This window comes from Drosophila tropicalis, unplaced genomic scaffold (genome assembly GCF_018151085.1).
Source record: "Drosophila tropicalis isolate 14030-0801.00 unplaced genomic scaffold, ASM1815108v1 contig_4, whole genome shotgun sequence".
In the NCBI taxonomy this organism is placed as follows: Eukaryota; Metazoa; Arthropoda; class Insecta; order Diptera; family Drosophilidae; genus Drosophila; species Drosophila tropicalis.
In genome coordinates this window covers 264,624-287,683 of record NW_027172862.1, presented here as the reverse complement: position 1 = coordinate 287,683, position 23,060 = coordinate 264,624, and the positions used below count along the sequence as shown (strand labels likewise).

The window sequence follows — 23,060 nt, the reverse complement described above, 5'->3', positions numbered from 1 at the left end:
ATCTTAATTTTTCCATTAGGTAAGCTAAGAGGCAACCTGAAGTCTTGTCCAATATGTATGACGCCATCTACGAATTCCATTGGGCAATCTCATCTCATTAGTCATACAAATACATTTCGTATAAACATATTAACATATAACTATGTCGATATCTACATATACATACATACATACATATGGATGTATTTATATGTTTATGCATGGGAAGAAGAAATGTAGACAATGCGAAATATCCGAAACCAATTAAGGCCCACATAAACAACAAAACGGACAAAAATTTCACCTTTGACTTGAAACAGTTTCGTTTAGGTTGACGTAATGACGTGATGATTCCGTTCCGTTTTGAAAACGCCACCGCTCTATTCAAACCGTAGCCCGAGGGCCGCCGCCAATTCATCCTCTCTTTAATCGAAAGTCGTGACATAATGATTTGTTGATTGTTTCTTCATGTTTTTTGTTTTGTTTTTTGTATTTTATGAATTGTTTAATAACAAATAATATAAATTAACAAAGATATGGATTTTCATTTTGTACTTTGGCTACAAAGTGTAATGACTGTGGGGAATTAACCTAGTAAAAAAAAAAATTAATGAAATGATTTGCATTTGTTTTGGTCTAACTAACTATGATGAGGGACGGACGACATTGGTTTGTCTACCAGCCCGAAGTTTGGCCATTACTCCAACCGGAATTGGAGCCACCGCCATTGCTCCAACCACCAGAGGAGGAGCCACCGTTATTACTCCAACCGCCAGATGAGGAGCCACCATTATTGCTCCAACCCGCAGATACAGAGGCACCGTTATTACTCCAACCACCGGATTGGCCGGAAGCACCACCCTTGGCCCAACCACCGCCGCCGATTTGCTGTTGCTGCTGCTGCTGATTGTCCTGGGCGCGCATCACTTTAAGTGTGCCACGCTGGACCACATGACCGCTCTTGAAGAAGGCTCCCTGGGCTTGATCTGCCTTCAAGATGATGGCTTTGCCGCGCTGACCAAAGGCATCAATCAATTGTCCATTGATGGCATCAATATTACCTGCTCCACCGCTACCACCGAAAGAATCTTCCTGTAGTACCAGCTGAAGGATTTGTGGCAATATGGCATCAATTGAGGAAGAACTAGCGCCATAACCATGCCCTGAAGCATAGGATTGTCCATAAGAGTGTGAATGGGAGTGGGAGTGATCATGGCCATAAGAGTAACCGCCGCCGCCGCCACCGCCTCCACTCACAGCATGATAAGCGATTGGGGCAGGTGCGGGAATGTGCACCGGCACGGGAGCGGGAATGGAAACGGGAGCTGGAGCCTGCTGTTCGATAATTTTATAGATCTGAGCGTGTTGCTGCTGACCGCCATGACCATGACCGCTGGCATAGCCACTGGAATATCCGCTCGAATAGCCGCTGGCATAACCACCACCACCACCACCATGACCGATAACAGATGAAGCCGATCCTCCGCCATTACTATAGGCTTGACCCTCTTGCAGAATGACCTTGATAATCTGGGAAGATCCACCTCCGCCGCCTCCTCCTTGAGCATAGCCGTGACTCTGACCGTGACCGTGGCCATGACCACCTCCACCACCGTTGCCTCCTCCTCCTGAGACTCCTCCTCCGTGACTGGGAGTGGCAATTACATTATACGTGGTTTTAGTACCACCACCAATGCCTCCTCCTCCGCCGCCGCCCAGGAATGACAGAAATGTAGCATTACAGGCACAAACTGTGGCCAGTAGACATATGAAGACCTACATATGAGATTCCTTGGTCAGTTAGTATATTCCATTTTGTATGTGTGTGTGTGTGAGTGTGTGTATTCCAATTCTTAGGCCGGGTGGATCAATCTTGATCGTTACTTACCTTCATCGCGGTTAATCTGTTTGCTCTCTCTCTCTCTCGCTCGCTTTACTTTAGGACACCTGAGTGTGTGTGTCGAGCTGTTCCTGGTTAGTGAATGATGGCACTTTCTTGGATCTCCTCCGTTTTTATACAAAGATCAAACCCATCATGTCTTTAGAGGTTACCCACACTCCCGTTAGATGTCGAACTAACGCAACACGTGAGAGCTGGACCGAGAGAGAGATACAGATACAGAGAAGAGACATTGAAAACGGAGATGAAGATGAAGAGCTGCCGATATGGAATCGTGGGCTCATCGACTCTTGTAACCCATCACACACACAAATACACACACTTAAACGAAAGACACGCATCTCAATGGGCCAACTTCATAGTGGCTCTACAGGGTGTTGGTTTTTGAGTTGGTCTAGTAATCAATTATGATATTCTTGCGATTCTTCTAAAGGTTCCATTCCACACAATAATTCTTGCAAAAATTTCAATTCTAAGATTTTGGAAACACATTTTAAAACTGTAACTAGTGGTTGAGTTTTTAATTATGTATTGACTTTTAGATTTCATACTGGATTTGGCTTAAACTAAATGAATGGTTTCAAAGTATTATCTGTTTATGAACTAAAAATATCAAATATTTCGGTAGAAATCTAGAAATTTAAGAAATCCGAATATATGTTTATTTGATAAGGTCAGATACATATATATTTTTTATATCGTTTCTAAATCAGTTGAAGGTGGGGAAAGGTCATATCTGTTATTCTTGATCCATTTCAAGAAGATTTAGAATTCAATAATTGAATAAAACACATGCTTCCGTCTATTAACTACTTCCGCTTGTGAAAAGGAACCCTATATCAATTTATATATGTATATTTGTTCAAAGAAATTTAAAAATTCCCAAACCCAAACTATGCAACAAAATAACTGAAACAATCCAAAAACAACAACCACAACAAGAAAGCAGAGGCCAAACAGAGGGCAAGCGAGAGGCAGGCAGAGAGATGGGGGTTTTATCTCCACCAACTGACCAACCGACCAACAGACCGACCGGCTTTTTGCATATGATTATCGATTTGACCGCTTCGCTGGCCCTTGCTTATTGCAACAGTCCGAAAAACTAGAGATCCGATCCAATCATAGCAACTGCCGCAGTGTAAATACTCTTTTTATCTAAATCGCAAATTTACTAAAATATATTCTTATACATATTCTCATGAAATAATTCACCACATATTCAGTTATTTTTAAGATATATTTTATAATTATTTTACAACATTTCTACTTTAGAAATAAAGATTTAATGCAAAAGCTTCTCTATTAATATTGTGTCCTTTAACTAATTGATTTTTAAGTCGAAGAGATTCAACTAAAACTTCTATATAGACTTTGTGTCCGATCGTGTCCCATGTTAATCGAAAAACTCGAGCATTTTGAAGTTGAAATCGTTTTTGGGTTTATGAATTGAAAGAGTTTCTAAGATAAAATCTATTGGATATATATATTTTCTAAAAAGTACAAGCAAGTACATATATGTACATATTTAGTTTGTAGATTCTTTATTCCGATATTTTCTCTATTCTAAGCTTATTAGGATAATGTATGGGACCTTTTTTTTGTATAAGGGTATAAGAAACATCTTGGCGATTGAGCCAATCTTAAAGTCGCTCTCTCTCTCTCTTTCTCTGTTTCTCTAACGATAGCAGCATCATCGGCAACGGTCGAATTATTATATCATGCAACATAATTTCAAATTTGTTAATTTTGTGTGCATTTTTGTATAAATTATTTAATGCGCACGCTGTTGCGCATGTTTTGGCCACCCTTTCCCTTTTCATTACCATTTCCCTTTCCCTATATAGCCTCAGGAGTACACCTGACCCGTTACCCGCACGTTTCTGGTTTCTGTTTTGGATCGTTGGTTCAGTGGTAGATCGTTCGGCTTTTGGCCATCAGCAAGCAAATTAAAAGCGATTGGCATTTTATCACCTCGTTTGTTTGTGTGCTTGGAGTGTCAAATAGTAATATTGTTGGCCCAGGTCCATACATCCATAAGTATGTATGTATGTATGTGTGTATAAAAGATGATATGATTGCAAATCGATGGATGACCACCATAAGCAGCAGCAGCAGCAACAACATAAAAACAGGTCAGCATACCACCAAATGTTAATGGGAATGGGAAAAATCTTGTGTGACCAAGTGGCCTGGGCTGGGCCCCAGCACTATCATAATCACCTTCAAGACGATGATGATGATGATGATGATGATGTCTGTTATATAACACAAGTTTAGAAACATTTATGGTTAAGATATGCATTAAGTAGTATAAATATATTTCCTAAACATACTTCATACAAATGTGACGAATCGGTTTAATAAATTTGTTAACTTAATTCATTCATATACATATTTCCGATCAATGTGTGGATGGATGGATACCTTTCTCCAAATGTCTGTGTCTTGATCTCTTTCTTTTGAAATATTTACTCTATTTCTTTTACTTTTATTTATAAATAGATTATGGCAAATGCGCAGGTAGTTTATTAATATTATTGTTTAATAATTTAATAATAAATAACGTGGGATCTCATAGTTGGCATAGACTCCAGAGAATTTGATAACCCAACCGATGCCATCATAATTAACGCTCTTGTGGAATCGAATAACCAATTGACTGCGATTACTCTTATATACACGGGGATGATCCTCGCCACAGAATCGACGCATTTCCGTCTCTGTGCCCGTGACTTCATTCGTTTCCAGTATTTGCAAAAAGTCCGTATGGCAAGTAGATTTTGAGCCCAGATTAAAGTCTATTAAATAGATAATTAATAGAGATCACTTACAATCCAACTCTGAGCTTACCCTCAAATGTCAGCAAGACACGATTATTGCTAGGCACTCGCACAATCCAACGGCAATCGGAATTATTGCGAACATTTTCCGGATAGTAGGGATTGGCGAATATTCCCTCTGTATTATAGAACTGACCACCGCAACCAGATTCCGCTTCAATAGGGCTAGCAAGGAAGGTCATATCGAAGCTGAACATATATGTACCCGATCTCAGATGAACACGCACTTCGTTTGTGCGGGTGAACACATTCGTTTTCGTGTCCATGGAGGAGCAGTGTCGGTGCAACGAATGATTGGCATTGTCGAACATTTCAATGTAGTCATCATTACAGTCAGAGCCATAAATGAGAATGTCTGTGAAATACAGACTTAACGTGTGATTTGCGGGAGCTTTGATGAAGATATCGCAGTTATTTGTTTCCGAGAATTTGATGCGTCCCTGGAGGCCCTCGAAGTGACGGGAACAATCGGTCTCCACGATGGCCGTGAGTCGGAAACCCGTCTTGGATGCAGTCGCATTGAAACGGGATTTCACATAGATCGCATTCGAGTTGCCATAGTAAATATCCGGCTTGACTTTGCCGCAATAGACATGTTCGGTGGCAAAATTCAAATAATTTTGACCAGCCGCATGGCCATCAAATATCAATTCACTGCCATAGCCATCGCTGATCATCTTGGCATCCTGCAATGGAAGCAAATGTAGCCAACCAGTTGAGAATCACAAGGGGCTCAAGTGGGGGAAATGGGCCAAAAGTTCTTACCTCACTGTTATATAATTTAACGTAGTCACCATCACAACTGCCATTCACATTCGATTGGTCCAAATCAAATTGATCAAATATCAAATGCACTGGCTTGTCACTCGAAATCTTCCAATAACAAACTACAACTTGTCCCGAACGTCGGCCCGCTTCGCTGGGAGAATTGATTGTGGCCTGTGTCGCCCCCGTAGTGCTGGAGAGCCTAATTGACGATTCGCCACATGAACTACGTTCTGCAGTGGCAATCAAATCGAAACCGGAATCGTTAATCGTACCATCCGTGACGAAACGCAGGAATATTGTATGCTGAGATGAGCTGATTGTCGGCGGTAGATCATTGCCACAGAATTTTCCAATTGAGTCCGCAAAGGGACCAGCTCCATCGCGCAGCTCTATATAATCGTTTGGACAGTCGCTGGTGCCCTGCTCCACATGAAAGTTACGGAACTCCAAACGTATCTGATAACCGGCAGGAGCCTGAAACACAATGTGACAATCGAGATTCCGCTCATAGCCATTCGGATTGTAGTATTTCGTGTAGCTGTAGCTCCGGCTAGCATTCACAAGAATGCGCTCATCACAATTCGGAATGATGCGAACGGCGGCACGGAATCCTCGCGATGGATCCCGACCATCCGAATAGCTATGGATGAGAGCCCGATTCTGGGCTATACTGAGAATGGGCAGATCCTTGATAGCGCGTCCGCAGAAGCGTCCACGACGTTGCCTTTCGTCTGGCACGGGACCAGCATAGATATCCACGCCATCGTATTGGCATAATGATTGCGACTCAAAGTCCAGCATTTCGAATTTAATGATAAACTTTTTGCCCTCGGGTGCGGTTAGATTCCAATAGCAGTTACTATTGGGCGGGAATGTGTTGTCCGTGTGCTGGCGAGGCGATTCAATGATGGATGAATGATTGACGACGCCACCACAGAGTTGGGTACTATGAACGAGTCGGAAGCCACGACCCGAGAACGAATTATCGGTGCGTAGGATGAGTGAAATGGATTTCTTTGCACGATATTCATGCTTCTGCTTGACACCACAAATGATGGCTTCGTTGCTCTCAAACTCATCTCGTGTGACCACGGTGAGATTATCAAACAGACAGAAAGTGGTAGGTGCCTGCTCCAAGTCGAAGGTTATAAAACTGACCCACACACCCGGAGCATGTGCCTCTCGCGGCACAAGGGTCCAGTTGCAGTTGAGATTCGTCTCATAGCGTACGGGAAAACCGGGACTGGTTAGGTATTTCATTTCACTATCGACATAAATGATGCCACCGCAATTCCTCTCGAATTTGGCTACGAAACCATCGCCCAGGACGTCGCCATCAGATCTAAAGATCAGACGCATGGCCGATGATGTGGTATTAATCGATTTAGGTGGGCTACGGCCACATATTTTAGCCAGAGTTGTCCAATTTCCAGTGTTGTTGGCATCCTGATCATCCCGCTGCTGGACAAGCAGATAGTCTTTAGAGCAATTCTTGCTGTCCTCGATATAGAAACGACCCTCGAACGATAAACCAATGTGGAAGCCCACTTCCGATTCCAGTTCCCAGATGCACTCCACATTGTTTTTGTACTGCTCATTGAAATCGATCTGCCGATAGGGATATTGTATATGTCCACCGCAACCAGAACCATATTTCACGGTCACGTTGAACGTGGAATTGGGATTGGAGTGCGGTGAGTGATATTCGAAAAACAGGCCACGTTCCACCACAATATTCGCTTCGGTGGCTTGACCACAATATTTTCCATAAAGCGGTGAATTCTGATCGGGTCCACTACGCACAAAAACGTACTCGCTCTCACAATCCAAAGCCAGTTGTGTGCTCAAAGACACCTCCAGCTGGACATCCGCTGAATCGGCATCGCTGATCAGTCCATCGGGTCCAATTGACCATGCACAATCCACCGCCGAGTCGGTAACAATTTGTGGCTCTTTAATGGTTAGATTATCCCCAGGATCCAAGGGAAAAACGCCGCCACATTGCATCAGCTTATACTCGAAGGCCAGGCGGATCATACGATTGCGGGGATTGCCCGAAACGGTCACCTGCATGGGGAACGGCAGGCGGACAGTCAACGGGTAGACTGCATTCAGATCACAGAGCAGTTTGGGTAGAAGGACTTCCGATTGTCGCATTCGCATTAGCTTCAGCGGTGAGGTTTCCGCACAAATGTATGTATTCCGCATCATTGGATTGCTTGTGGAATTGTATTCCTTCACCTGAAGCACCAAGGTCGTGTTCACCGGTGGCATCATATAGTAATTGCAATGCACTAGACTCGAGGCATTGGTACGATCGAAAGAGAGATCGCCACCAGCTTCGACATCAGTTTGGCCACCGCATTCACTCTGGCCATAGGCACTGAATCGTAACTTGAATCCACGATGTCGAGTGAAGGGCAACAGGAAGGCATCTATGCCCATTGTGTTGTCTGCCGAAATGATTTCAGCCGGCGGATTATCTGTATATCTTCCCAACACGGATTGCATCTTATGATCATTGGCAAACATCAGACGACCACGGAATGAGCTTAGAATGGTACCATTTCGTCCGCCGCCCGTATCAAAGTCGAGAATTTGGACTTTAATGCGTTGACCCTTGGCTACCTCCAAGTTCCAAACACAATGGCTGGGCTTGGAGACACCCAGCGGATAGCCAGGCGTTTGAAGAATTCCTTGTTGGGCTCGTATCTTACTACCGCAACGTGATCCCACCGTCTTATAGGTTAATTGGAAGCCAACATTCTTTGGTATGGAAACTTCTTTCGGTACAACGAGGCGTATGATTATCTTATTCGTCTCCACGGTGAATTGTCTGCTCACCGTGCCGCAAATGTGTAGACGATCGCTTTCCCTCTCTTCGGTGCCATCGTCGCCAAATGCCTCGATCTCCTCCAGCTGCAAATGCGCATCGGTTGTGCAATTCTCCGATACTGGGAAGTTCATTGTATCGAAATTCAATTGAATGGTATTGCCCTTCTCCATCTCGATGGTGTACACACACTCATTAATCGGGAATACCTCACTGGCCCGAGACAGTTCTTCCGCTGTTGGGGAATCGATGGTGCCCTGGCTACTGTAGTAGGAACCACCGCAACGGGCAATCCTCACAGTGGCCTTGAATCCCTGATGAGGCTCTGCCACATCCGTATAAAATTTGATTCTCAACTGATTGCCCGATGAATAGATGGTATCTGGTGTCCGTGATCCACAGAAACGTCCCAGCTGCGGCCTCAGCTCAGTGCTGCCATCGTTCAACTGGAGATATTCCCGCTGGCAATTGTCCGGACTTTCGGGCGGAGCCAACTCGAATTTGCCAGTAAATTCCAAGGAAATACGATGATGCGATGGCACAGTTATCGTCCACACACATTCCGAATGGGGATGTGGCAAATTGGGATAGTTGGGTGAGTTAATCACCTGCGATTGTGTGTCCATGTCCAGGATAATGTGTCTCGAGCATGCTGACGATAACTCCTCATAGCGGAAGGAGGCCCGGAAACGCGGGAAGCCCATGCGATGGAATTTAATGTATGCTCTATTCGACGTGGTCTCCAATATATCGGTTATACCATTATTACAGTACTTGCCACGCCCCAGGAAGGGCGAATCTTCGGCAAAACCATTGCGAATCATGAAGTAATTGCGGCATAGTTGCAAATCGGACGAGGCATCACCATTAATGGCATTCGGATCCTGCAATTGAGAGTCCGGGAAAGTAATTCCGGATGCGGCGACCCTGACGTACACGCAATGTCCAGACACAATCTTGCTCCAACATCGAAACCAAGCCACTCAACTGTGTTATGTTAACGAAACCACGCGAGTCGGACATATCGGAGCCGCAGGCCGTTTTCACCAGGCTGGAAAAGCCCGTACGATTGATACTGGCATCCGTGATGAACTCCAACTTGAGATAAGGCTGACCATGATAGATGCGATTGGTATCATTCGGTTTCGAACAAATCTTGGCCAATTCTCGCCAATTTTGCATATCCCCACTGGACGAGATCCGCAGATAATCAATATTGCAGTCGTCTGGATCACCGATCTGCTCCAAGTCGACAGTGATTAGCTGAAGTACGGAATGCATTGCCGGATTGGAGGCCACAAGATTCCAAGAGCATTGTAAATTCGGAGCATATCCGCTGGGATAGCCTGGCGAATTGAAACTGATGACAGTCCGATTAATATTGACCAACTGGTTGCCACATGTCCGGCTTTGTTCCTCCGCTGTGCGATTGGATCGCAATGATTCCTTGGACAACCGTTGCCACGACAATTCGAAGGGACCCCGCGTCGAGGTGAAGTAAACCACATTCGTGCTTGATCTCAGTGGCTGGCCAGGCAGATGTTCCAGCTTGGACCCAATGTCCGAATAGCCATCATAGAAATTGAGCTGTGAGTGATCCACATCTCTTATGTGATGAACGTTAATAACAATGACATATTCCTTGTCCACTGTTACACGCCAGCTGTAGACTTGTTTCGATTCGAATTTGGCTGGATAATTTGGTGATTCAATAACGCCCTCCGTTCCATTGATCTCATTGTGGTATTCTGGGGAACGAAAAGAAGAGTTATATGACTCAGACATTTCTCTTTTATCCATCCATTACTCACCATAGTTATAGGAAGCCATGAAGCCTTCACCAACCACATCGTTGTCGCTTTTGAATTTCAACCATATGGATCCCTTGACTCTCAAGACACTTGGCACCTGATTGCCACAATATACACCAATCAACTGACCTGTCGCACTCTCCTCCCGTATTTCGACATAGTCATTATTGCAACCATCCGATTGCTCCAGATCCATGGATTCGAATGTCAGTGCTAACGAGTTACCCGAAATGGCCTGTATGACCCATGTGCATTCAATATTTGTCGGATAGCTGTTCGGATAGTATGGGGTAGTGAAACGTCCAGATAATGCCGTATAAAGGCTACCACAGGCCGTGTCCATTGTCATGTAGTGGCCCTCGAATTCGGCTACCACATTTAAAGGCATTTTAATTGTCAATGCCCGTCCATTCGAGATGATGGCCGGTGGATGGGATCGACAGAAGCGTGTACGTGGTGTTCCCTTTGCCTCGACGCCATCGTATATTTGAATACCATACGGCATGCAATCGCCCTCGTTTGGATACATTTGCGACGCCTCCGGATGGAGTAGGATCTCAGTTGGTGTAAAAGATTATATGTTTGCCGGGATCAGTGGCTTTCAGTACCCAAACACAAGACTCATTGCGGGCCGCCTGTCTTTGCATCATTAGATAATCGAAATCCGTTTCATCGACATCCACCGTCTGTCCGCATGACTCACGGAAATGCAGACGGAAACCTCTACGAGAACCCGAATCATCGCTAACAAAACGTAATAAGGCTGTATTCGAGGTGGAACGATTTCTGGGAATGGTCAAGCCGTCACACACTTTGAAAATACGATCGCCTTCGGTATCATCGAGGCCATCACCGGGCGACATATCAAATGCTTCCAGGTAATCCCAACCACAATCGTAACCCTCTTCCAAGACCATGTCTTGCATATCAAAAATGATTTGATGATGCAGCGATACTTCCACAAGCCACTCACAATGGGAACCAGCCGGATAATTCTTTGGATAGTTGGGGGATTCAATGACACCATTTCTGGCAGTCAGCTTACCGCCACAAGCTGCTGTGAAAACAAATTGAATTGATTGAGGATTAAGGCTGCTGGCGGCTAGACTTACTTGCTTTCACAGCTCGGTATGTCGCTTGGAAGCCCAGTCCATTGTGGGAATCGTCACTAGTAAAACGCACATGCAGCTTATGGCCAGCGCTGGTGATAACCAATTGTGGGGTAACTCCACAATGTCGTTCATGTGTGTTGGACGCAGTGGGCTGATTAGAAATCTAGAAGAAAAAGCCCCCTAAAAATATGCAACCAAAAAGGCAAACGCTTTCACTTACTATTAGGGCATCCTTGGTGCAATTGGCACTCTCCTCGAGATCCAAATGATTTATAGTCAGTTCAATAGCCTGTCCCATTTCCACATGTATTAACCAATAGCATTCCAGATTATTGGGATACATGTTCGGATAGTTGGGTGATGAGAAGCTACCGCTAGATCCACGGAATTCTCCAAGACAGCCATCGATGCGATATTCCAGTTGGAAATTAACATTACTCGAGTTGTGTAGAATGGACAAAACATTGCCTGTGGCATTGTGGATGATGCCTGGTTCCATAATTTTCATTACTTTACCCTGATCAATCAGATAGACACCACCGGACAATTCTGTGGGTAGCAGTTCAGGAAGTTGCTCGAAATGTGAGAACTCCAAACGGATGTGATTCCCTCGCGGAGCTTGTATTGTCCAATTACAATTGGTGTGATCGGCATTGAGAAGGGGTTCCAAGTAATTGAGACTCTCGACTGTGCCGTAAAGGTTGGTCAGATTGCGAAGACAATTGGAATTGAACGATAGACGAAAACCACGACCCGTATTACTAGAATCCGAATGGAAGGCAATGGTGGCCACACTCGAATCAACGAGAATGTGTCGACTCTGTTCATTGGGCAGATTACATAGAGTTCTCAGTGGATGCATTCGCCGATCGCTATAGATATTAATATAGTCGTAATTACAATTCAACAGATCCTCCATATCCATATCCTCGAATGTGATATCGATGGCAGAGCCCTGATGGACCTGCAATTCCCACTCACAGTCGGCATTGTGCATATATGGTTCTGGATAGGACGGTGAGGTAATGACACCCTTATTGCCCGGGACTCTGCCACCACACCCAACGGATTGGACACGCCAGTGCAAACGGAAGCCCCGCCCACTGACCGAGGCATCCGAATGGAAACGAATATACATTTTATTTGTGAAACCGGGCAGAATACGGGGAATATCTTGTCCACAAAATATTCCAATTAACGATGAGGTATTGTAGCCACCATTTCGTATTTCAATGAAATCGTGACTACAATCATTGGACACCTCCAGATCCAGCATATCTAATTGCAATGATATTCGCGTCATTCTTGGCGATGTCAATTGCCAATGGCAATCCAAATTGGATGAATAATTCATTGGATATTCAGGTGATGTAAGGACACCCTCTACTCCGTTTATGTGTCCGCCGCAGGATTGCAATTCCACAAAACGGTACGACAGCTCGAAGCCCTCATAAGTGTCACTGAAATCCGATACAAATCTAATAGTCACATGTCGGTCATGTACCACCATATCGGATGGTGCGTGTAATATCGTGCAATAACGCCCCAAACTTTTGCTACTGTCGTCGGTGCGAAGGCCGCTGTACACTTCCACATAGTCGGCCGAGCAATCTGTGAGGCCCTCCAATTGTAAATAGTTCCAGTGCAGCATAATGCCCTTACTTGCTGGCGCGACAATCACCCAAGTGCAGATTTGATTGTTTGCATATTTATTTCCTTCTCCAGTTGGCAGGCGTATATTCTGGCCCTCTTTGGTGTGAATGCCGCCGCATTTGCCAGTACCAATTGGCACCGAACGATAGTTAAATTTGAAGCCACGACCACTGCTGCTCGTGTCGGTATTTAAAATGAGGATCATCATATTCGATTGGCTTAGAATTTCCTCTTCGGGCGGAGAATGGCTACAGTATGGCCCAAGAATATTCTGATTTAGTCCGTCATTAATCTAGAAGAGAGGGGAAAATGGAAAAGTTCTGAATTGCACTCTAAAGTTATGAAGAAAAAGTTTTTTAATCTGGCGATGATCAAAAAATTTAAAATTAATAGCACATTTTGTGGCATACTTTTAGGGTGCCTTTTGTTACACAGATTCGTTATCAAAGTCATTACATTGTTGATTCAAAAAAGATAAACTTTTCTTTACTATGGTATTTATATACATATTCACCTTTAGATCAGTGTCGCCACAGGACTCAGCCTGGTCAACCGTGTAGTCATCAGTGGTCAGCGAAGTATCCTCCAGCTGAAAATCGATTCGAGTCAACGCTATCACCATATTGGGTGGCAATGTTATCTTATAGGTGCATATTTTCTCGCTGTTCGTTAAATTGGGATAGCCGGGAGAGACCAAGGTGCCTGTGGGACTGTCATACGCATAGAAGCAGGACATGTGATAGCTCAACTCAAAACTACTCGAGCCCTGGCCAGTAGCCATATATTTGATCAGAACTCGATTGTACAGTGAATTAAACGATGGCGGCAACTGCAGACCGGTTTCACCACAATGCCTGGCCTGGAACAGATTTGTGGAATCATCCGTGACATCGTACAGTTCCAGGCAGTTTGCTGGGCCCATGTCAAACTTGGTAAACTCAATGGCTATCGATTCGCCTATGCCCATGCGTATTTCATATTCACATGATATGCTTCCATCTCCATTACCAGAATCGATGGCCATTGGTGATTTGATGGTGCCCTCCTTAGAGGTATAGACGCCACCGCATCCGGGTATTCGCTCCTCGGCGGAATAGTGCAATTGGAAGCCAGTGTCAGTGCCATTTGCATCGGAATGGAAATCAATAATAGCCTCATGAGTTGCCAAGAGAAGAGGCGGTGGAGCTGGTTCTGCACTGGTGCAGAACTTATGCAATTGACGTCCCGAGACGCCATCCCGAATCTGTGAATTAAAGAAACACAAAAATCACTTAGACACTCGACATTCCTGGTGGTTGACCTAAACAAACTCACCTCGACATAGTCAAAATTACAATCCGCATGCTGCTCCAATTGAAGGCTAAAGAATGTCAATTTGATTCGTTTGCTACTCGAGGCCACCAAATGCCATTGGCAGTTTCGATTCCTTGGATAGTTACCCGGCGAACCGGGCGAGGCCAATGTGCCATGAGTGTCGAACTCGAAACGGCCACCACATTGCGGCTGAATTGAACGCCAGGTGAGATCAAAGCCCTTGCGGGATGTCGAATTATCGGAACGGAACCACATATACAATTGATGACCCGATGAGATGATATTGCCACCATTTGGCAATCGATGACCGCAAAAGCGTCCAATAACCTGGTCACTAGCCGACCGTCCATCATTAATCTGCAGCCAGTCGAAGCGGCATTCAGTCGAGTCCTCTATATCGAAACTATTGAATGTAACATTGACGACCAGCGATTCATTTGTCCGTATGACCCAGCCACACTGGGTGTTATAATTATAATTCTGACCATTCGGCGGATAGCGCAGACTGCCACTGGGGGCAGTAAACATTTCATTACAACTGCTGAAACGAGTGGAACACAAGCGATCCCTGTAGCCGGGCATACACTGACAGACGAAGCCATCGCTAGTACTTGGTGTGGGTGTACAGCGTCCGCCATTGTGACAGGGTTGGCTGGTACAGGGATTGGGTAGCGGTTCACAGATCGGCAGACGATATCCCCGTGGACACAGGCAAGTGAAATTGGACATACCTGCGTCCAGACAAGTGCCACCGTTCTACAAATGCAACGCAATTACTTGAATGACTCAAACGAAACTGGAACTTGCCAAAAAACACTCACCAGACAGGGCAGGCCATCGCAATTGTTGGCTGTGCCGGTGATGCAACCATTCGGACCAAAGCCCGAACCAATCATACCCGATGGACAACTGCAAACCACCGTGTTTGAGATCTCGGCACATGTGGCACGCGGATGGCAAAGATTGGTGTTGCGGGAGCAGCTGGTTATGCTGCCAATGGCAGAACCTTGTCGAGGATCTCTAACACAAGTGCGTCCATCACCCATCCAACCCACCGGACAGGCACCGCAATGATTCGAGCCATAGGTATTGATGCAATCCACTTTTGGACTCAGGCTACAACCTCCATTGTTCTCGGCACACTCATCCAGATCTCGGCAGCTGACTCCATTCCCGGTGAGACCTGCTGGACATGGGCCGCAAGTGAAGCTGCCCGGCAAATTGATGCATTTCGTGGAGCAGGGCGTATGAGCGGCCGATTCACTGCACTCGTCCACATCTTCGGTACATGCCGGACTCAGGCCATTACTCTTCCAGCCCTGCTCGCAGAGGCAACGATAGCCCAGCTCATCGTTGCTGGGCACACAACTGCCATGTCCGCATAATTCCCAGGAGCTAGACTGCAAGCAGTCTCCCTTGCGTTGGGTGCAGTGTATCCCGTGCCAACCGGCCGCACACAGGCAACTGAACGAACCGAATTGATTCACACACTGAGCTCCATTCTGGCAGCCCAGATCAGTGCCATCATACAGGGCGCACTCGTTGACATCACTCTCACAGTTAGTCCCCTGCCAAAGGTCCATCAAGAGATTAGAAAAAAAAAATACGCCCCCATTTCCTTTACATACCTCGAATGTGGAGCGGCATTGGCAGCGGTAACCATTGAAGGTATTGTAACACTTGCCACCATTCTGACACGGTCCACTTCGACAGCTATCCAATGATAGTTGGGATTTGAGGACTGTCACCTTGTTCTCCACAATGGTTAGGCGTTCACGTATCCGGTTCATCTCATTTTTTGAGGTCCTTGTTCTATGGAAATTGTTTAAATATGTTTTATCCTTCATATGAACATCAATGTTCAGTTCACCTGTTCTGTAATTCTTGGACCTTTGATCTCAATCCCTTGGCACCAAAGACAGAACTCTTAAATGTCTGCAATTGACTGGCCAGATCACGTAAATCCGAGAAATCGTTGTTGATATCCCAATTCTCTTTATCGTCATTTGGGCCCTTTTTACCACTAGCCGTAGCCAACAAGAGCTCAAGGACATCGTACTCCTCGTTGATCAGAAAACGTGAGGTTCCACTCAAACGAAAACTAATATTTCGATTGGCACCCGACTCGAATATCAAGTTACCATCTTTGCTGATGATTTTGGGGCTGCCATTCAAAAAAGGATTTTATTTACACACACACACACAAATGAATCAGTCGCCTCTCATTCACGACTTACGCATTGACAAAACTCTGCACTGATTTGGTAATAAGGGCCAGGATAAGGGCAATCCCGCCCAGCTTTAACCACATTGCGTACACTCTCACACAATTTTCACTTAAATAACTCACAGTCAGAGAGAAAGACAAAATACAACTAACAAAAAAAAAAAAGAACGATCTTTTCGCCGAATCCGCCTCAGGGCGACTGTAGTGACCGCCGGGATGATTGCCTCGCAGATCGCTTACGGGGCGTATCTTTTAGAATACGCCCCTTGCCCAAAAACACAAAAAGAGGAAGAGCAATTAAAACTCTCACACACACACATATATATATACATACACATGGAGTTACATATACTATGTATATATGTATATATATAGTGTATATGTATATATATATTTGAGCAGAATTTCCTTCAATTGTTAGGCTCACACAAATACATACATATATTATAATTATCTGTTTCTGTTCTTAATCTAATATTGTTTTTTTTTTTTTTGTTGTTGCAATACATATACATACATAAATATAATAAATCGGATTTATCTTATTTTTAAGTTCAAGTGTAAGACTATTTTTGGGGTAAGGTATTTTTTGTTTTTAATGTAGATCCCCGTTTGAGAGGGTTCTTTCAAAAAGAAACTTTGATGATCGTTTTATACATACATACTATATAACTATAATATCCATAATTTTTGCATAAAACCCTTCAAAAGAGCAAATAATTTTGTTTGTTGTGTTTTTTTTTGTTTTAAAGCCTTGGCTCTACCGAAGATCTTTTCTATCAACAGATTACCCCTTTTTTTTTGGTGGGTGTGTGAGAGTGTGTGTGTTTTGGGGGTGTGAGTGATTGATTACATGCATGAGTGTCTAAGTGCCAAAAGTGTTTCATAATAATTATGGGGATACATACATATCTATAATGTTATACCCTTGCGAAAGGAAGCGTAGGCATTTAAGTTCCTATTGAATAATAGCAATCGACATATCTATACATAGATCTATATAGTATATGTAGTCGAGAGATGTCACCTCAGTTAAAATCGGAGCACTTATACCTGACATAGGAATGATCATTCTAGTCTATGCAATCTTTGTCTTATTGCGATTTTAAATCGAAGAATTGCAAGAGTATGGGTATAGATTTCGGCAAGCCGATCTTATCATCAATGGATTCTTTTAAGTACAGGCTAACCTGGTAGTTAAGTCTAAAGTTTCCTCAGGTTCCAATTCGTTTTTGGTTTGGGTGTATAAGTTTTACAAAATGCCTCGTGTTGTTTTTCTTTTTTTTTTTTTTTTTTTCTTTCGTATCTAGGAACTATAGGAAACTGAAGTTTAAAAGAATGGTGAGTGTGACGACCTTTTCGATCGCAGAGCTTATAGATAAATAGTGCTTTGGTGGTTAAGTTTGAGATGGGTTAAGAAAATTATAGATCAGCTAAGATCGCAGTACATTTTTTGCTATGTATTTTGTTATTGTGAGAAGGAGAATTTTGGCTTGAGTTGGAATCATTCTACGAATATTACAATATATATATTGTTATGTTCTGTTTCCTTTTTCTTTTCTTCTGATTTGTATATAAATTAATATATATGTATATAAATATAATTATATATGTGTATGGTACATATAATAAGAATCACAAAGATGAAATGACTTGAGTTAAAAAAGAGCTTTAAGTTATAAATTAATATATAAAAAAATCATAGCAATCATTAATATTCCTCTAATGTTCATCATCATTCACAATTACAATCGGCTCCTGGACACGTACACGAATAAATAAATTATTATTAAATCTATATAGTTTACAATTGAACTTTCTGCTTATTGCTTTTGAAATATAGTAAAAAAAAAGGAATAAACTAAAAAAAAATGTATAGATATATCGAATTAAGAAAATAACCAAAAAGAGCTTCTAAGCTTTGCGTTAGCCAATCATTTAATTAATTAGAGGCCTTGGCATCGACGTGGAAATCGATTTGGCCGTGGCTGTTGACGTGGGAGGGGGCGTGGTTGTTGCTGGAGTTGAAGTTACTTTCGATCGCCTTATGTGCTCCGATTTATGGTAAAGAAATTTGTAATTTGGCAGCTTTTCTGTATATTCGGCAAAGTTTTCTATATATGGTAAAGACAGAAGAAAGACAGTAATCAAAAAATGTACAATAATTAACTTATGTCAAAGAAATGCTGAACATAAACTGTTTTAGCATTCTTGCTTACCAAACGAAACATAGCCCAAGTTGGCCGTATCTAGTTTAAAGAACAATAATTGGGCATTTTGTTCATTCAGTTTGCCGCCAGCATGCCGCAATAGACGTGCAAAGCTGTCCCTGTCAATGCGTTGACTAGACTCACTATAAATCTGCAAGGACAAAATGAATTTAACCGTCGAATGAGAAACATTCTAGAATAACTTACATTAACCAAAGCTCGTAGAAAAGTTAAAATGTCAGAGTTTTTCAATTTGCAAAATAGCGAACAGAGTAGAAAACTTTTTAGGCTCACTGTGCCTTTGCCGCGCTAAAGTGAAAGAGATGCATTATATATTTGTATACAATAGAATGAGAGAGGTACATATATAAAAACATACGTGATCAAGTAGAGCGAACAATTTGTGTAAATTTTGATCTTTCAAATCAACTTGCAGCAATTCGGCAAACGTTATAATATCCAATTTGTCTGTATTGCTAAGGTTCAAATACTTTTCACATAGTTGAGCATCCCGTTTACTCTCTAGTATACCCAACTGGTCGAGTGTACGTTCAATTTCGACAATATCGCCAGGAAACGGTATTTTCATATCCCTCGCACGACTCATTACAATGACATCTTCAAACGAATAATCCGAAGTGGGAACACCCAGAGCCCTAGAGAAAACATATGAGGAAATATACAAAATTATGCAACAGTTGCTGAGATCGGAAATCGCATCTTACTTGGCCATCACTTCTCGCACATTCTGGGCATACAGATTGGCGTCGGCCTTCTCGGCAGCAGATGGTGTGTATACTGGCAAATATTCGATTTCACACCGATTATAGAATTGCGTCATGGTCAGCCAGAGCAGTCGCAACCTAAAGAAAAAATGGGGATATTCTATTTAATTAAGATTCAGAAATATAAATCATTGCATTTTCATCTTACACTCCTGGTCCATCCCAGGTCCACGTGAAGGTATCGAATTTATTGGGATATCTGAGCAACACCGGTTGCACTGGGACTCCGGGATAAAATGCTCCCGGTTTGAATTTAATAAGAGCCGTGCGATTCGTACATGTGCCCTCGGCAAATATGACAACTTGGGGCCAATCGTCAGTGGAACGTGCTCGTTCCACAATATCGCGTATCGTATTCTGTCTGGAATTGGGATCTTCGCGCTGCACATAAATGGGTTGAGCATAATTAATGATACGTCCCAATAGAGGAATGTCCGATGTTTCTCGCTTGGCCACTATCGATGGCGGATGACTGGCCACAACAAGAATGGAATCCACATAAGAGGAATGCGGTGCCACTACCAGAATGGGCGCTTCCCTTGATGTAGCCGGAGTGCCCTTCATGTTAATATAATGAAATGATCCAGCGGTATATACCATGCGCATAGCACGGGCTGCCAAATATTGAACTTGTCTATAAAGGAGAGAGTGAAAAAGAGTGATTAGTATGCTGATTTCCTTGATAATCCGATTGACTTACTTTCGCCATCCTGTTAACGGTTTCTGCTTGAGATCATCCAAAGTTAACCCATATAGACCGATGCAGGCAAACATCCAGGCCGAGAGTAATGATAAAACGCAGCCCACCACACGAATGGGTAACAACAAAACGGTAAGCACATAAACCTGTAATTAAGTCATACAAATAAAAATAAAGCGTTAAACAAATGAATCGTTCGGCCCCAGAGGGTTGCCTCAAAAGTTATCGACAAACAATTTACGACTAGGACGTAAAAGAGAGACAGCAATAAAGACCAATTCGGATTATTGGGCATAAATACGTGGTAACTAATCAAAAGTTCAAAGTACTTGTACTTGATTGACGACTAAGATTGCATAATATTCGATATGGCAAACACCTTTAATCAGTTTTTCACACATTTGTGTGTACAAACAATGACTTGTGATTGCTTTAGTGGCACTCCACAAAAATGTGTGAACACAAAACAGCAACGAACCTGCCCCAAGTCTGGTGGGGTAACTTTTTGATTAACCCTCGTCGTTTGCTTATTTGGATACAAGTGTGTTTACTTTTTTTGGCAAGACATTGTTGTTGTTTTTGTTTTTTTGGCAAGCAGACGGAAGAAAAAGACGTTTTGTTTTAAAGTTAATGCCAATGACAGTGCCTTGACCTTAGATCGTTCGCAAACGGGTTTCCGTATGATCATCAGATCAATCAGCTGCGATTTGTGGGTCACTCGTCATCTCGTTTGTTCAATTACTCATCATCATCATCTTAATCAATTCTCTGCAGATGTTTTCCATTTCTGTGAAAAACTATTTTACTATTTACATATTTGTAATGGGAATCGGCGCAGTTACTATCACAACACAACAATGCGTCATCTCAGAAGATCAGTCATCATTTCTAAAAACTGATACTACAAGTGAACGTATGCATATACATACATACATATGTACATACATACACACATACATACATTTGTGTATAAATACATATATTACTACAAATTTGAATGGAATAATCATGTCAATTGACTTTTACTTTTTAAATATGACCTACATATGTACATATATAGCATTAGAATTGATAATGATACGAGGCCAAATCGTTCAAATCTCCAAAATATTCAAAGCTGAAATATGAGTGTATACATACAATCTATGACTCAATGTCGTACAATATTGAATTCTATATGTTTATTGTCGAACTATACTATGGGCGGGGGGGCTTAGGCTAATAGAAATTTTGACTAATTGTGAGCCATAAAAAATCTCGGTGATTATATAGCGGGCAATTAACCTCAATGCGGCTGGCTAGGCTGGGTTATTGGATGAAACGACTGGGTTCAGCTGTTACTGTTTTTTTTTTTTTTTTTTATGGATTATTTTTGCCTCTCCCTCCCCGCGTTAAAAACATATGGTGAAACGTGCCAATATGATTATTATCAAAAAAACGAGACGTTTAAAAAGCAATAAAAAATACTAACAAAAACTCAATAAAAATTAAAAAAAAAATAGGGGAATGCACTTTGGAACATAATGAACCAGTTGGCAAAAAAGGTATATCCACATTCAGTTTGGCGCCTAACTGCAAAAGAAAGCAACAGCAACAACAACAATAGGCCAGAACCGGCAATGTAGTAGTAACAACAAGAGGAGAAGGCCAACACACAAAGACCTGAGCGGGCGGCAGAATGAGGAGCGGGGGAAGGAAGGTAAGAACAAGAAAATCATACGATTCTTGATGACGTCGCAAGAGGCGACGTTAACATTGAAAGGCGATAAAAAACAACAACAACAAAACTGAAACTAAAAAGAGAAAAGAAAAACGGTTCGAAAGTGGCAAAAGGAGAAGAAGCACATCCATTGATTAATGTAATGCATGTCAAGTGAGGGAGGAACAGAGGAAATCGGGAGGCACAAGAGAAGAGGTTTAACCAATAAAGTATGCAAACTACACACACACAAATACAGAGGTAGAAGTATATGTATGTATGTATGTACATATATGTACATACATACATACATATATGTTGATCTAACTCTGCTGGCGCTAGAACCACTTTTTCTTCTTCTTCTGTGTAACATCTTCCGACACACACATGTGTCTGAAAAATTGATTTGCATGAATGAAACGTAAAACGGAAATGCCAAATGGAACATCATCCCACAAACACGTTCACACACCAACACACACACTGAAGGTAACGGTAATGGCAAAAATAATAATAACAACAAAGCACTCACCTTGGCCAATTCAATCTGACTGTCAATCTCAATGCGATGGACAAATGGATTAATATAACTATATCCTTTCGATGACCATGAATTCTCCATCGAGTCCCGTTTACTTAAATTGCTACCACTTCTTTTGTGGTCAGTGTTCACCATGATGTCTTCAGTCATCACCATATCATCACGTTGTCTGGTCATTGCACACCGTGCCGAATGGTCCAACCCTGCAAATTTAGCCCACAAATTACGCACTTCTTTATTTGATGGAGAGGCATCATTTTATTTTCATTATATTTGGTATTTTCGCAAATTCTATATCAAACACTTAATATATACATGATTGTCTGTCTATTTATATGTATATATATAGCATATAGACGCCACCCTACACTTACGCTTCTTAACGTGATTTCTTGTTTACTTTATCCACACAAATATATAAACCTTCAATTCTGCCGATTTTTACCGTTTCCGCCCCCGCGACCCGCAACCGAGCGATAGAATAACAAAAACTATCGAATATAATCATTTTTGAGTCTGTTAACCCATTCTGAGTCTGTTAACTATTTCCTGTTGAGTCTGTTAATACACGACGGAATTAACATTTGTGCGTTTATTAATCAAGATTTCTCTTTAGATACAAAAAAAGCAGGAAAGGATACACAGGATATTTATTTGGCGTCCAAAAAGAGCAGATGAAAATTTTCTC

At 42.6% G+C, this 23,060-nt stretch overlaps 3 protein-coding genes across 3 annotated transcripts; all 3 read right to left on the bottom strand.

Annotated features, from left to right (window-relative positions):
- Positions 1-654: 654 nt before the first annotated feature.
- On the bottom strand, positions 655-1,761 carry LOC137573394 (loricrin). The gene is given in 1 exon segment (XM_068285330.1): positions 655-1,761. A coding segment is annotated over 1 exon segment (1,107 nt).
- Positions 1,762-4,323: 2,562 nt separating this feature from the next.
- Cubn (Cubilin) lies at positions 4,324-16,521 on the bottom strand. Its single transcript, XM_068285329.1, is given in 14 exon segments — positions 4,324-4,677; positions 4,730-5,405; positions 5,485-9,231; positions 9,233-10,068; positions 10,132-10,702; positions 10,704-11,185; positions 11,244-11,406; positions 11,464-13,188; positions 13,411-14,139; positions 14,211-14,966; positions 15,032-15,778; positions 15,839-16,022; positions 16,081-16,374; positions 16,448-16,521. Coding segments are annotated over 14 exon segments (11,241 nt in total). The 3' UTR covers positions 4,324-4,420.
- A 636-nt stretch (positions 16,522-17,157) lies between these two features.
- Positions 17,158-22,838, bottom strand: LPCAT (lysophosphatidylcholine acyltransferase). Its single transcript, XM_068285190.1, has 9 exons — positions 22,747-22,838; positions 22,364-22,575; positions 20,133-20,278; positions 19,581-20,066; positions 19,373-19,510; positions 19,027-19,303; positions 18,855-18,956; positions 18,657-18,798; positions 17,158-18,551 (listed from the first exon to the last, which is right to left on the bottom strand). The coding sequence occupies exons 2-9, from the start codon at positions 22,547-22,549 to the stop codon at positions 18,376-18,378; spliced, it is 1,653 nt and encodes a 550-aa protein (XP_068141291.1). The 5' UTR covers positions 22,550-22,575; positions 22,747-22,838; the 3' UTR covers positions 17,158-18,375.
- Positions 22,839-23,060: the final 222 nt, after the last annotated feature.

Excerpts from the sequence above, each read along its gene's own strand:
- LPCAT (XM_068285190.1), bottom strand. The coding sequence starts at position 22,549 with ATGACCAGACAACGTGATGATATGGTGATGACTGAAGACATCATGGTG. Across the intron at positions 20,279-22,363 it reads GTCAGATTGAATTGGCCAAG|GTTTATGTGCTTACCGTTTT; the intron begins GTGAGTGCTTTG and ends ACTTAATTACAG. Across the intron at positions 19,511-19,580 it reads ACCTGGGATGGACCAGGAGT|GTTGCGACTGCTCTGGCTGA; the intron begins GTAAGATGAAAA and ends TTTTTTCTTTAG.